Raw genomic sequence first — 12,608 nt, 5'->3', positions numbered from 1 at the left:
CGTCGGGCGCTGCCCCTGCCCCTGCGGCGTGCTCTGCCGGAGCAGCTTCCGATGAGGAGTTTGACTTGTCCGGCTTAGACTCCACGTTGACTCTGTTTTTACAGTTGCGGGGGGAACGGGCCTGGGCGCGGGGGGGGGAAAGTGCTCTTAATTTTCTCAGCGTCTTCCCGCTTCCGTGCCGTCTTCCGTTCTTCAGTGCTGTTTTCCCATCTTGTGCTGGGATCTCTTTCGCCTTTCGAAAGCTGGCTAAGGAGCTGTCTGCTTCGTATGCTACAGGCAGTGAGGTAAAATGCAGTCATTCCACCGGAGAGCCTTGCTCTGTGGATGCCCTTAGCATCAGCAGTTCAAAAGGTTTCCTTCCTAGGTGATAGGCACCATACGGTGCTTAGAAAAATACTTGTCGTTCTGTTTCTTGTGCGGATGGAGGATCTTGTTCCATTGCAACCTGCTGCCACTAAGCGGTCCTAATGAGTTCTCCTCTCCCTTTTCAGGTATGGCCTCACAGCTGCAGGTGTTCTCCCCTCCGTCAGTATCCTCGAGTGCCTTCTGCAGTGCCAAGAAACTGAAAGTGGAGCCCTCTGTCTGGGATGTTTCAGGACAGAGCAGTAGTGACAAGTATTATACCCACAGCAAAAACCTCCCAGCAGCTCAAGGGCAAGCAAGCTCCTCTCATCAGGTAGCCAATTTCAGCATCTCTGCTTACGATCAGAACCTCCTTCTCCCTGCTCCATCAGTCGAGCACATTGTGGTTACAGCAGCCGACAGCACAGGCAGCAGTGCAACAGCGTCCTTCCAGAACAGCCAAACCCTAACACACAGGAGCAACGTTTCTTTACTGGAACCATACCAAAAATGTGGATTAAAAAGGAAAAGTGAAGAGGTCGACAGCAACGGTAGTGTGCAGATAATTGAGGAACATCCACCTCTCATGCTGCAAAACAGACCTGCGGTGGGTGCTGCGGCCACAACCACCACGGTAACCACTAAAAGCAGCAGTTCCAGTGGTGAAGGGGATTATCAACTGGTCCAGCATGAGATCCTGTGCTCTATGACAAACAGCTACGAGGTTTTGGAATTCCTGGGCCGAGGGACGTTTGGGCAGGTGGCGAAATGCTGGAAACGTAGCACGAAGGAGATTGTAGCCATCAAAATTCTGAAGAACCATCCTTCCTATGCTAGGCAGGGCCAGATAGAGGTGAGCATCCTCTCTCGCTTGAGCAGTGAGAATGCTGACGAATATAACTTTGTTCGCTCCTATGAGTGCTTTCAACACAAGAATCATACATGCCTTGTATTTGAGATGCTAGAACAGAACTTATATGATTTCTTAAAGCAAAATAAGTTCAGTCCATTGCCCCTGAAATACATCCGGCCAATTCTGCAGCAAGTGGCTACTGCCTTGATGAAGTTAAAGAGCTTGGGTCTGATACATGCTGATTTGAAACCAGAAAACATCATGCTGGTGGATCCTGCGCGCCAGCCCTACAGAGTGAAGGTGATAGACTTTGGTTCAGCCAGTCACGTGTCTAAAGCAGTGTGCTCCACTTATTTGCAGTCGCGCTATTACAGGTAAGTACTGATGCAATGCTCACTTTCATACGCTGCGCGAGCAAAGAAAAGCTAATCCTGATGGGGTGCTAGGGGTAGGGGTTTGCTTCTACAAATACTTAACTCTTCCGCCATTAGGTGTAATCCCAGCTGAGGGGGAGGAGGAAATGATCAGCCTATCCACTGTTCTGCATGTTTCCTGGAGATTTCTTCTGAAATTTGTATGTAAATAAACAGAACTTCTGCTTTGCAAGTGTGACATAATATGCAGTCCAGTACCTTCCTTTTACCCCAGATTAGTGCAGTAAGTTGACTTTACCCTGTCGCTAGTTTGTGACCATGTGTGAAATAGCAAACTGGGGAAGCAGTACGCTACTAATACAGCATTTTGGATTATTTGCCGTGATCGGAAACTAGTCCATTAACCATGCTCATTTAGAAGGGAGAGAAGTCAAAGGGATGCCCATTTCTTTTTATCCTGTTTCTTCTGGTTCCGTCTTTGTCTGAACCCACTTCATGAGCACATGACTTCCTGTATCAACCCTCGGTAAGTCACGCTTTCATGAGACCTGTAGCTCTTTTGAAATGGGGATGAGCTAGATCTCTGCTTCCCTTAGCAAAATGTAGAAATGGCTTCTACCCTACTCCTGTCTAAGAATTAAAAATAAACTCTGGGCAAAAATGTCGAGACTCAGAAACTGTGGAGCTAAAGCAAGCTGTGCTTTTTCTTTCAATTATTCCTCCAGCTTGGTTCTGTAAATAGTGTGTATATTTCAATATAAGTAGCAGTAGACTTCAATAAATGGATGCAGAAAGAACTTCTGGCATCAAAGGGACATGAAAAAAGTCTGTGCTGTGTGTCAGGGTTGCTTTCAGTGGAATGTGAGCTCACTTGACGCAAAACTTAACTAGTATCTAGTCCATCCAGCTGGGACGAGACAGAGGACTTGAGACACTCCACCCCACCCTGTGTCTCTGCCCTGTTTGATGTCTTTCCCGTCCACCTAGCTTCAGTTTAAAGCCCTGGCTTGTTGTAGGCTTGTTCTGTTCGTTCCTCATACTCCCTGTATCCTTGCCCCCTTTCGGTTTTTTTGTTGGGTTTTTTTTAACTCCCTCTAACACCAAGTACCAGCTTTCTGTGCTGTTTCTTTCTTAATCTTTTCTTAATCCATTCCTCACGATCTTCACTCAGCTTGTTGGCACCAATCTTTCCAATTCTAAACTATTGATTGTTATTTTTTGTAACACAGTAGTCCTCTATGCACCATAGCTCTGTTAAAATGCTCGCTGTCTAAAATGCGTTACTCATTTTGTTGTTCTTGCATTGAAAGAGGTGACTGCTGATCAAGAATCTGCTCTGACTTGCAACACATGTAAGCAAAGCAGTTTGGGGAGGCATATAGTGCTTTCCAGTTTCTGATATTGCAAAAACCAGATTTGGCTGAGGCAAAAGCAGCAAGGGATGATAAGTATCTTAAAGGGTCTGCTGGGAAGGAAGCTGTCCGCTTCATCTTTGTGTGCAGCACTGAACTCCAAGCCACTTCCGCCTCCCTGACGCGGAGTGACTGACGCTGCCAGAAAGGCAAATAACCTGAGATTAGATGGTGTTTAAGACTGTCTGCTTGACTGAAGTTAAGAATGCTGTGATGTGGAAATCTAATATTTAGTGATATGTAATTAGTTTAATGGTGATGATTACTAAAATCCATAATCTAGGAACTTATGGAGATGGTATAGAAACCAGCTTATTGTGGGAGAACTGGATTGCTTTAACCATATTCACATTAAATTAGTGTTCAGATGAGTTCAAAGTTGGAAATTTTTTCAATGCTGTGTTTAATAAAACAGTATAGACAATTGTTCTTTTGGTTCTCTGTCAGCTATTAAAAATAAACTTCTCATTCTGTGTTCACTTTTTTGTTTTTAATACCTGTTACTGGCACTTATGTAACCTCTGTCTCCTGTAGAGACATCTAAACCAGCCGGACTCGGGTACTGTAAGGTGAATTTTCTGATACATATACCCTGAAGGAAAAAAAACTTCCTGTATTAATTATGCTCAGTGCTGCTGGAGGTCATCGTGTCCAACAGCCCTGCTCACTCCAGGTTCTGATTGTACTTCTGGCAGTTGGACAACTTGCATCGGTCTCAGTGACACTGCTGGAGCTATACATCCAGTTGGGATGTAGTATTGGGTTTGTCAGCGCAAGCGTGTTAGGGCTGAGGCAGGTTCCCTCTCTCCACAGGCATTACTGCTGCCTCTGCAGTGTAACCCCAGTCAAGAAGGGCAGTTTTGCTGCCATGACATGGTTGACTTAAAGTGTGAGTAGAAGTGCCCATGAAGAATTCTTTGGCTCTGAAGCCAGGCATGGACTAGGAGTAAACTGGCTGGCAGTCATGCTTCTGTGCAGTGAGTAGTTTCTATGACAGTCCTGAGATCTATTAGCAGTAATTCCTGACCTGAAAACCAGAATATACGCTTGTTACATGAGGTGCAGAAGGGTATGGATGCTTTTGTTCTCCCTGGGGAGGATAAACAATAGAAGGAAGCAGACAGCTTGCAGAAGTGAAAAATCCCTGGGAGGACTGATCTCCCTGCTGTTCAGAGAGTGAGGTTTACTTGTGTCCTATGTTATATGTAAGTACAGCCATCATGCGAGTCTTACTCAGATCCCTACCTCCTGATGTTTCCTGTGGGTCAGTGTAGAGGCGCCTAGCAAATTGAAGATACTAAGCTGAAGGACTGAACAATTTGGACCATGAGAAGGTGGCACTGAGTGTAGAGGGAGCTTGCAGAGTGCAGTAGTATCTGTTTCTTACCTCTGCTTTGGGCTACATGACCTACTTCTGTCCCAGTCATGTTGGCCTGGGAAGCAGCAGTGCATGCTGCCAAATCTTGCTAATCCAGCTCTGAGTGGTGATCATGTTATTCACTGCATTGCTAGTTGCAGTTATACAAGCTTCATGTTACCATCATTCTTCACAAGGGGGAGGGCTGAAGACCCATGTGTAAAACATGGTGTGTTTTGAAATGCTAAAAGTAAGTCTTGAGTTTTTCCGCTACTGCTGTGAATCCTCTCTCTTCTGAGAGTGCCTGAGCATATTTGCCAACTTCGGGAGTCAGAGTTTGGCAAGCATGTATGCAAAGAAAGAATGTTGTTGATTTCTATTTCAAAGAGCTTAAGATCATAAAATCACTTTAATCTCTTGACAGACCAGCTATGAAAGTGACCTCTGCCTGTTGTCCTGTTTCAACTCACATCTCATAAGGCTAATTATAGTGGCGTAAAAGGAGATGAGAGAGATTCTGATTTACGAGCTCTGTCCTGCAATCAGAATGAGATCAGGTGGCTTGTGAGAAGTTCATTTATTTAGTTTTGGGGAATAAAATGCATAGAGTTCAACTTGCTATCATTTTGGTATTGAGGTTTTGGAATACCTAAGTCTATTCCAGCATGTAGTTAAAGACTAACAAACTATCACATCCAGCCTTCGTTGCCACTGATCTCTCTTTCCAATGGAATTGGTGGGATTTTTGTAATGCACTCATAAAGGATTAGCGTGCTCTGCTTATTCCACAAGCCACTTAGTTTAGTTTGTTTGCCAGTCCAAACCAAGGAAACTTATGCATGCAGCGTTCCTTATAGGACCCAAACCTGTCATATCTGAATTGGAAATTCCTGCGTAAGTAGGGTAATCAAGAGGATCGGTACAGTTTGTTGATGATGACTAGTAGACCAGCAGCACATGGGGTTCTGAAAATCCTGTGTGAATGACTGCATCATACTTGCTCTGCTTGTGAAGACCAAAGTACTACAGAAACGGATTCCTCTCGTTTGCACCTGTTAGCCTATAGAAAGTTGGATCTATTCTAGCATAGTTCTTTAAAATATAAATGTTTAGCAGGACATTCAGCATTCAAATATCAGATACTTACCATATTTGCATAATCATTTTATATTTTCACATATGTGAAACCATTCCAAAGTCGACTACTGCCAGGGATAGACAAACAAGAAGGTAGAAACAGATCAATGTCAAGTAGAGCGAGTGTCAGAATGTTTTAGCTTAAATAATCTATTATTCTGATTACTAAAGGTATATCATGGCTCTGTTTTGGGGGGGCTCAGACAGAATAGAAGAACCTCCTTGCTTTAAGGCTGAACGATAGAGAATAGGTATGACCTCACTGCAGCAAACAGCTGGTTCAGCTATCTTTTTTTGATAGATCTTGTGCCTTCTCAGGGGCGCTGTGCCTGGGCAACTGGGATGAGTGCCTTTGTTTTGGAGACTGGCTAATGGTAGTTGTGTTGTCACCTAAAACAAAAGCTGTATCTGTGTCACCATGACACAAAGGGTGATTAATTGGAGAGTCGCTTCTTGCCATGTACAAACAGTTGGGAGGTACGTTCAGGTTGAACAGTTGAGGAAGGTGAGTGTCGGATCTATTGACACCTGCACATTATGCAAGCCCTGTTTTTTAGAATCCTGTAGAAAGATCAGAACTGGTTTCAGAGCCTTTTTTAACAACAGAAATATCCACACTGTAACACAAGAAATGTCATGCAAGCCCTGGGGCATGCTCCCCGAGTCATGATCAGAAAATAGATGGCCAGGAGTTTAGGACTTTTCTGTCTTCCTTTGTGCTTGTGTCAGTTATGCATAAAGATGATCAAGGTTTTCGTGTTTCCTGTACTTTCCAGAGTAAATTCCCACACCAACTCACAAGGTTTTTGCAGCACTTGGGTTTTATGCTGTATGCAAATGTATGATCAGAATTTAGCCTGACAGAACGGCATCGGTTTGTTTCAGAACAGCGTGTAGGTGAAGAGTTGTACTAAAACATCCTTTTGTGTTATGAGTCAGTTCCAGACAGAAATCTCCCTGAAATTCCAACCTGTTGCAGAAGCAAACCCTGCTTGGAGTTTGAGTTGTTTTCATCACCTTCTCGTAAAGGCTAAGCCAGACAGGTAAATTTTGCATTAGGTGTGGTTCAGTGCACAGAAACCTGTAACACAACCTTGCAAAGCAGTCACAATCTCCAGCTGTGCTCTCTCCATCCATTTTAAATTCGAAAATTTCCAAACAAAGTTTGTATAAAAACCCACTGATAGAAACCGAGCAGCTCTCTGAAGAGCTCCTTTTTCTAGCTCTGCAGATGCTGTTCTTTTCCACGTGAAAACAGGCAGCCTTCTGCAGCTGGTTACCTGGAATCTTGAGACCTTCTTCTGAGAAAAGTCTGAGCACCATTTGCCATAACTTTTCTTCGCGATTCTGTTAGGGTAGGTTGTGCGCTGTCTCAGGGATGCTTCACCCCATACATATTGTCAGGTTTAATTAAACTGGTTGCTGAAGGAGTAACTTCGTATCACAGTTGCATAAAGGCCACCTAGGAGTTGGGGGGCACCACAGCAATAAAACGAATCCAGCCATGCCACTAAGCGATAAAAAGGTTGGGATCTGTTAGGCTGCTTGAGGAAACATCTTCTGCTTTAAAGTGAATCACTTAGTTTCACACAGACTTACTTGTGCTTGGAGGAGAGAAGGAGGGTGTTATCCAGAGTGATTTATAGGAAAGAACTGCATGCTTTCAGAGTCGAAGATTTTACTTTTTTTTTTTTCCCCCCTCCCCCCCCCCCCCCCCACACGTTAGTTTGATTACTTGGAAGTTGTGTGATTACAACCAGCTGTCTTGGCCAACTGTATTTCAAAGTGTGTTTTTTTAGTCAAGTAGATTTATTAGCCTTAATTAAGGATGGAAAAAACAAAAGGGAAGTGTTTTGATGTTTGTGTTTGTTTTTTTTTTTTTTTAAAGTCCCCCCCCATACTAAAATAGTCACTTTCAACCTCTAACCCAAGCGTATCCTGTATGGAGAATAATCCCCAGATTGAGATTTAGCTCAGACGATCTTTGGGATCATCTGTGCAGAATCCGAACTCCAAACCTTGCAAAGATTTTTTTTTTTTTTTCCCCCCCCCCCCCCCCCCCCACCTCAACACAGCTCCTGAAATCATACTGGGTTTACCGTTCTGTGAAGCTATTGACATGTGGTCACTGGGCTGTGTGATAGCTGAGCTGTTTCTAGGCTGGCCTCTGTATCCAGGAGCATCTGAGTATGATCAGGTGAGAGTGCGTGGCGGATGTGGGGATGTTCAAATGAAATCACGATGATCTGTGTCCGGACCCTCGGAACCCAATGTACCTATGTCAAATTTAATCTATTACAAATCGCTGTTGTCTGTCATCTTAAGTTCATTTTCTCTCTGGTGTTCCCATTGCCTGTCCGTCTCTGTTGTTGTACAGGAGAGCACAGAGTTCTGTGTGTTTTAACTTGAGTTGAATGTAGTCATCCAATATATAGAGTCAATTTACAGTTAATCCCCTGGCTTCCAAACCCAAAAGCTGTTGAAATACCCTTCTGTCAAAACAGAAGTGAGGTGTGTGTCCTGCCTTGAAACGCCCTCTGTAATTTCACTGTGAGGGCAGTTTTTCCAAGCCTATCATTCCTGCCCTGTTAATACCTACAGCAGCCCTCATTCTTAATGCAAAGTGTGGGCCCCAAGCTGTCTCTGAAATACAAGGGCAAGAGACTGAAAAGGCATCTTGAACTAATTAGTTCTTTCTGTGGATACTTAGCATTATTACCTGGGCTAGTCTGTTGCCTATAAAAGGGCAAAAAGTCTATATCAGAGGTTTTTTGAGGGTAACTTTTCCACTGTGGTTTTTGTGGTGGTATCTTGTTACAATGCTTGGTATAGTTTTCCTTATGTGATGAAATGCATGAAAACTTACTAAGTTTGAAAACTTACTTGTGTTACATCTTCCCAGCACTGTAAATTTCCAAAGGAAACACAGTGGTACCTTAATGAGCAGAATGAGTTAGAAAATTACTGAGGTACAGCACGGTGGTTTCCTTGCACACTGCGTTTTGTGTAATTCTGAGAACCTTATCTAGTCATGCAGGTGGGCAGGGAGGAGGTGCTTTTTCCATTGCTTAATAGACAGGATTTTGCAGTCCTTTGTGAGGCAGCATGAGGTGTGACTTCATGTGGTTGATTTTGATATCTGAATTGCCCTTGAAAAATAGGGATGACTTGCTTTCATATTTTCTGAGATTCTGCAGGAACAAGTGAAAGCTCAGGCAGAACTTGAGAGGACCTCTCCAGGAATGAGTTCATGGGTTGGAATGAGATTTACAATTATCTTTTTAAACATCCTTTGGCTGTAAAGCAAGAGTTATGTCTCATGAAAATAGCAGAACTCTTAGCTGAACTATTGTGTAGATACAAAAAATACTCACCTGCAGACACTTCAGATCCACACTGGTATAAATGAAAAGTGAGTCAATGAATTCATATGGATCACATGCTATAACAGTGAGTTAAATGCCCTGCAATGTTCAGCTGTTTTGGCACAGTGGAATAGCAAGAGTTTTGCAAATAAGAAATGAGACATGCTAAAGGACCTATAATCGATAATTCAAACAAAGCCTGGTTACCTTAACACTGTGTTTGCAGTCCTCGTTTTATAAATCAGTCTTATCAGGGTTTTTCCTTAAACTTTTAAATAGACTCTCCTTTGAGGGGAGAGTCATGACAAAGGTGATGTCACATTTCTCACAGTACATCTTGAGAGCAAATAGCATTAGCAATTGGGCAACATTTGGAATATTTTAAAAAGCTTATTATTGTGTTTTTTCATAACTTGCTGTTTTCTTTCCTTTTGAGCATACCTTTTTATTTGTTAGCTCTTTACCAGTGTCTTACTGATACTGTCACAACTATTCAGGTGCATTTTCCAAAATTCCGAGCCATTTGTTTTGTTACATGTAAAGTAAAGTATATTAAATGTTTTTGAGGATGTAAGAATCTGGTTGTACTAGAGGTTTGGTCTTGCTTTCTTGGTCAGTGAGAGCTTTGCCATGACATTATTCTCAAATTGTGTGCCTAGAGTATATGTAGCCAGTCACAGCAATGTTGCTTAGATACTTATGCATTTAATTATATATACATACATGATAACTTCTGTGGTATTTTTCTCTCAAAATGTGTGCTTCTTACATTGCTGATATTGAAGACTATTGGTGTTACTTCATCCATGTCTCAAAAGCTTACAGTCTGCTCACATATACTTGGGCAAAAAGAGTTTCCATAAAATAAGAAAGATGTATTTAAAACCTAAAATTTCTGCAGATAATAGGATTGAAAAAATTAAGTGTCCTTATAAACACTTGAGAAGGTCCCTTTAATTTTGCAGTTTCAGTTATCTGGGCATTCTTTACTCACAGGTTATTTCCTATTCACTGTGAGCAAACCTGGCTGATAATTACTCCATTAGCTATGAGTTCTTTATATTGGGAGTCCTCGTTCTTTATATTGGGAGTCCTCATTCTTTTAATTTTCTTTCCTAGATTCGTTACATTTCACAAACTCAAGGCCTTCCAGCGGAGTATCTTCTCAGTGCGGGAACGAAAACAAGCAGGTTTTTTAACAGAGATCCAAATTTGGGATACCCACTGTGGAGGCTAAAGGTTTGTCTGTCTTTTTAATTCCCAATTCTGTTTTGTTCATTGAGGACTTGATATAAATTCACACTTAGTTTTAGTGTGCTGTGAAAACATTCTGTGTGAAGATTGTATTTGAAATGCCATTCAAATATAGCTGATTTATATATTTCATTTCAGAAACTGTACAGACCTCCTGGTACTCATCTAACAATAGCAGCTGTGCATGATAGTACCAGCAAAGAGTGGGTGTTAAAGTAATTGAGATAATAGTTACTTATTATGGCCTGCTCAGTCTTGGTGAAGTATGTCATCTTGTTGTCATCTCCTGACAATACAAAGAGTAAAATAGGGAGTATTTCATGATGGTGTTTGTTAGTTTAACAGAAATCTGTTTGTGTATTGGCAGAGGACAGGAAAGAATCAGATGTACACTTCATTTGCCTTTAAAGCTGAGCAGCAAAAGGAAGGGGATTTTGCCTGTCATCTTCTTTGTAAAAGAGAGATTTAAAATATTTATAGCCTCTTCTCTTCCTAAATCAGAAATCTTCAGTAGTTCTGGCATTAGCATTACCTAACGAAGCCTTGAAATGAAGTCATCCTGTTGTTAATTCAGCTTTGAAATGAATGATCTTTCCAGTTGAGGAAATGAGAACCCATGGCTGTTCTGGTTTGGCCTACTGGCATGTGATTTGTCTTAAAGCAGGCAAAAGATCACCTGGCTTGGCTCTTTTCTTGCTGCTTTTTCTTTATCGATATGCGATATCTCAGTTTATATTAACAAATGCTTTCTTTCATAGACCCCAGAAGAACATGAGTTGGAGACAGGAATAAAATCAAAAGAAGCTCGGAAATATATATTCAACTGTTTGGATGATATGGCGCAGGTGTGTGGAGATCTTGTAACATGCAGATACTACCACATTAATTACATATGCTGTTGGGATCTCTAAAAATGAGGCTCCTGTGTCAGAGCAGTCCTCTTCCCCATGCTGTTGAGAACACTGATGTAGGTTTGCCATGGTGCCAATTTGCATCAGAAATCATTGTATTAAAAGACTATCAAAATGTTAATTATGAAGCTGTTAGAAATGTCTTGTTTTTTCGTAGGCCTTGATCTGGTAGATGCAACAAGTGTGCTTAGCCTGTTATCGCTAGTAGTCGTCAAGCTGTAGGAAAGCTAAGCACCTCCAGCTGTGTTTATAGGATTAGGCCTCTTATTGGACTTTGGAAATGTTGACAGGAACTACGGATCGTTCTATTTTTTCATTCTATTTTCAGAGGCAAAATGAAGGAATATCTGAATGTTTTTAATATCACGAGGCCTTGAATCTTAAATATGTTGGTCTCAATTTTCTATTGCTTTTGTAGCAGTTATCATCACTTCACATCTGTACAGAGAATATAGAATCTTGCCATTTTGATTTGCTAGCCCCTTATAGCCCCACACAAAAAATGAGGGCATATTGCCAGGCAGTGGAGAATGAAGCCTGGCTGATATCTATTGAACAGACCAACTTCGTGCTGAGATGAGAATTCTATGTGTAAGTTTGACTTCCTTTTATAGAATGAGCAAGGGAAAGGCTGTGTGTTAGCACTGTAGTACCTAAAATTAAACTGGCTAAGAGACAGAAATGCTTAATAAATATTTCTGCGTGATGTGAAATTACTGAATTGTTAGGTAGCAATTAATTTGATGTTTGTGTGAACTACTCTCATTTTATTTTCAAGGTGAATATGTCTACAGACTTAGAAGGGACTGACATGTTGGCAGAGAAGGCTGACCGAAGGGAATATATTGATTTGTTGAAGAAAATGTTGACAATTGATGCAGATAAGAGAATTACTCCACTGAAGACTTTGAACCATCCATTTGTTACAATGACACATCTACTGGATTTCCCACACAGTAATCAGTAGGCTTCCTTAGATTTCTTGTTTTGTTTCAGGAGGACTTATTGGAAACACAGAACAGCACTCTTCTGCTTTCTGTCAGTGGTGTTTTCTGCAGTTTCTGGCTGATCTGAAAATAGCAATGGCACGTATAAGGAATAGAATGTTCATAAGCTTCCTTTTCATGTTTTAGGATATTCTTTGTTGGTTAAAAAAAAAAAAAGAACCTAAACCTGAAGGCATGTGCATAAAGTTGGGAATCTGTCATGTCTCTGTTGTACTGTTTTTACATATCTGATATCTTCCTTCTGTCATTCTGTTTCAGTGTGAAATCTTGCTTTCAGAATATGGAGATCTGCAAGCGAAGAGTTAATATGTATGATACAGTGAATCAGATTAAGAGCCCATTCACGACACATGTTGCTCCTAATACAAGCACAAATCTGACAATGAGTTTTAACAACCAGCTCAATACAGTACACAATCAGGTATAACATCTTTTAGTTGTTTTATACTAATCAAAGAAATGGAGTAGTCTAATTTTGTGCCTTCAGGCCAAATCCTGTTCTGCAAAATACTATATTTAAATTGCTCTCCAGAATTTGTAGTCTTGTCTTGAAATGTAATTTTCCAAAACTCAGGCCAAGGCAGTTTCTTTGCTTC

The 12,608-nt window shown here is 41.5% G+C and overlaps 1 protein-coding gene across 1 annotated transcript in view; it reads left to right on the top strand.

The window, feature by feature from the left end:
* Window positions 1-493: 493 nt before the first annotated feature.
* HIPK1 (homeodomain interacting protein kinase 1) overlaps window positions 494-12,608 on the top strand; it is a 25,766-nt gene continuing 13,651 nt past the window's right edge. Inside the window, 7 exon segments of the mRNA XM_009331928.1 lie at window positions 494-1,569; window positions 1,642-1,643; window positions 7,551-7,672; window positions 9,960-10,079; window positions 10,853-10,939; window positions 11,784-11,968; window positions 12,271-12,433. Of these exon segments, the coding sequence (XP_009330203.1) occupies window positions 494-1,569; window positions 1,642-1,643; window positions 7,551-7,672; window positions 9,960-10,079; window positions 10,853-10,939; window positions 11,784-11,968; window positions 12,271-12,433 (1,755 nt within the window).

The sequence above is a fragment of the Pygoscelis adeliae genome, unplaced genomic scaffold (genome assembly GCF_000699105.1).
Source record: "Pygoscelis adeliae isolate BGI_AS28 unplaced genomic scaffold, ASM69910v1 Scaffold189, whole genome shotgun sequence".
NCBI lineage: Eukaryota > Metazoa > Chordata > Aves > Sphenisciformes > Spheniscidae > Pygoscelis > Pygoscelis adeliae.
Note: the sequence above shows the minus strand (reverse complement) of the source record. Positions and strands in the feature narration are given on the sequence as shown.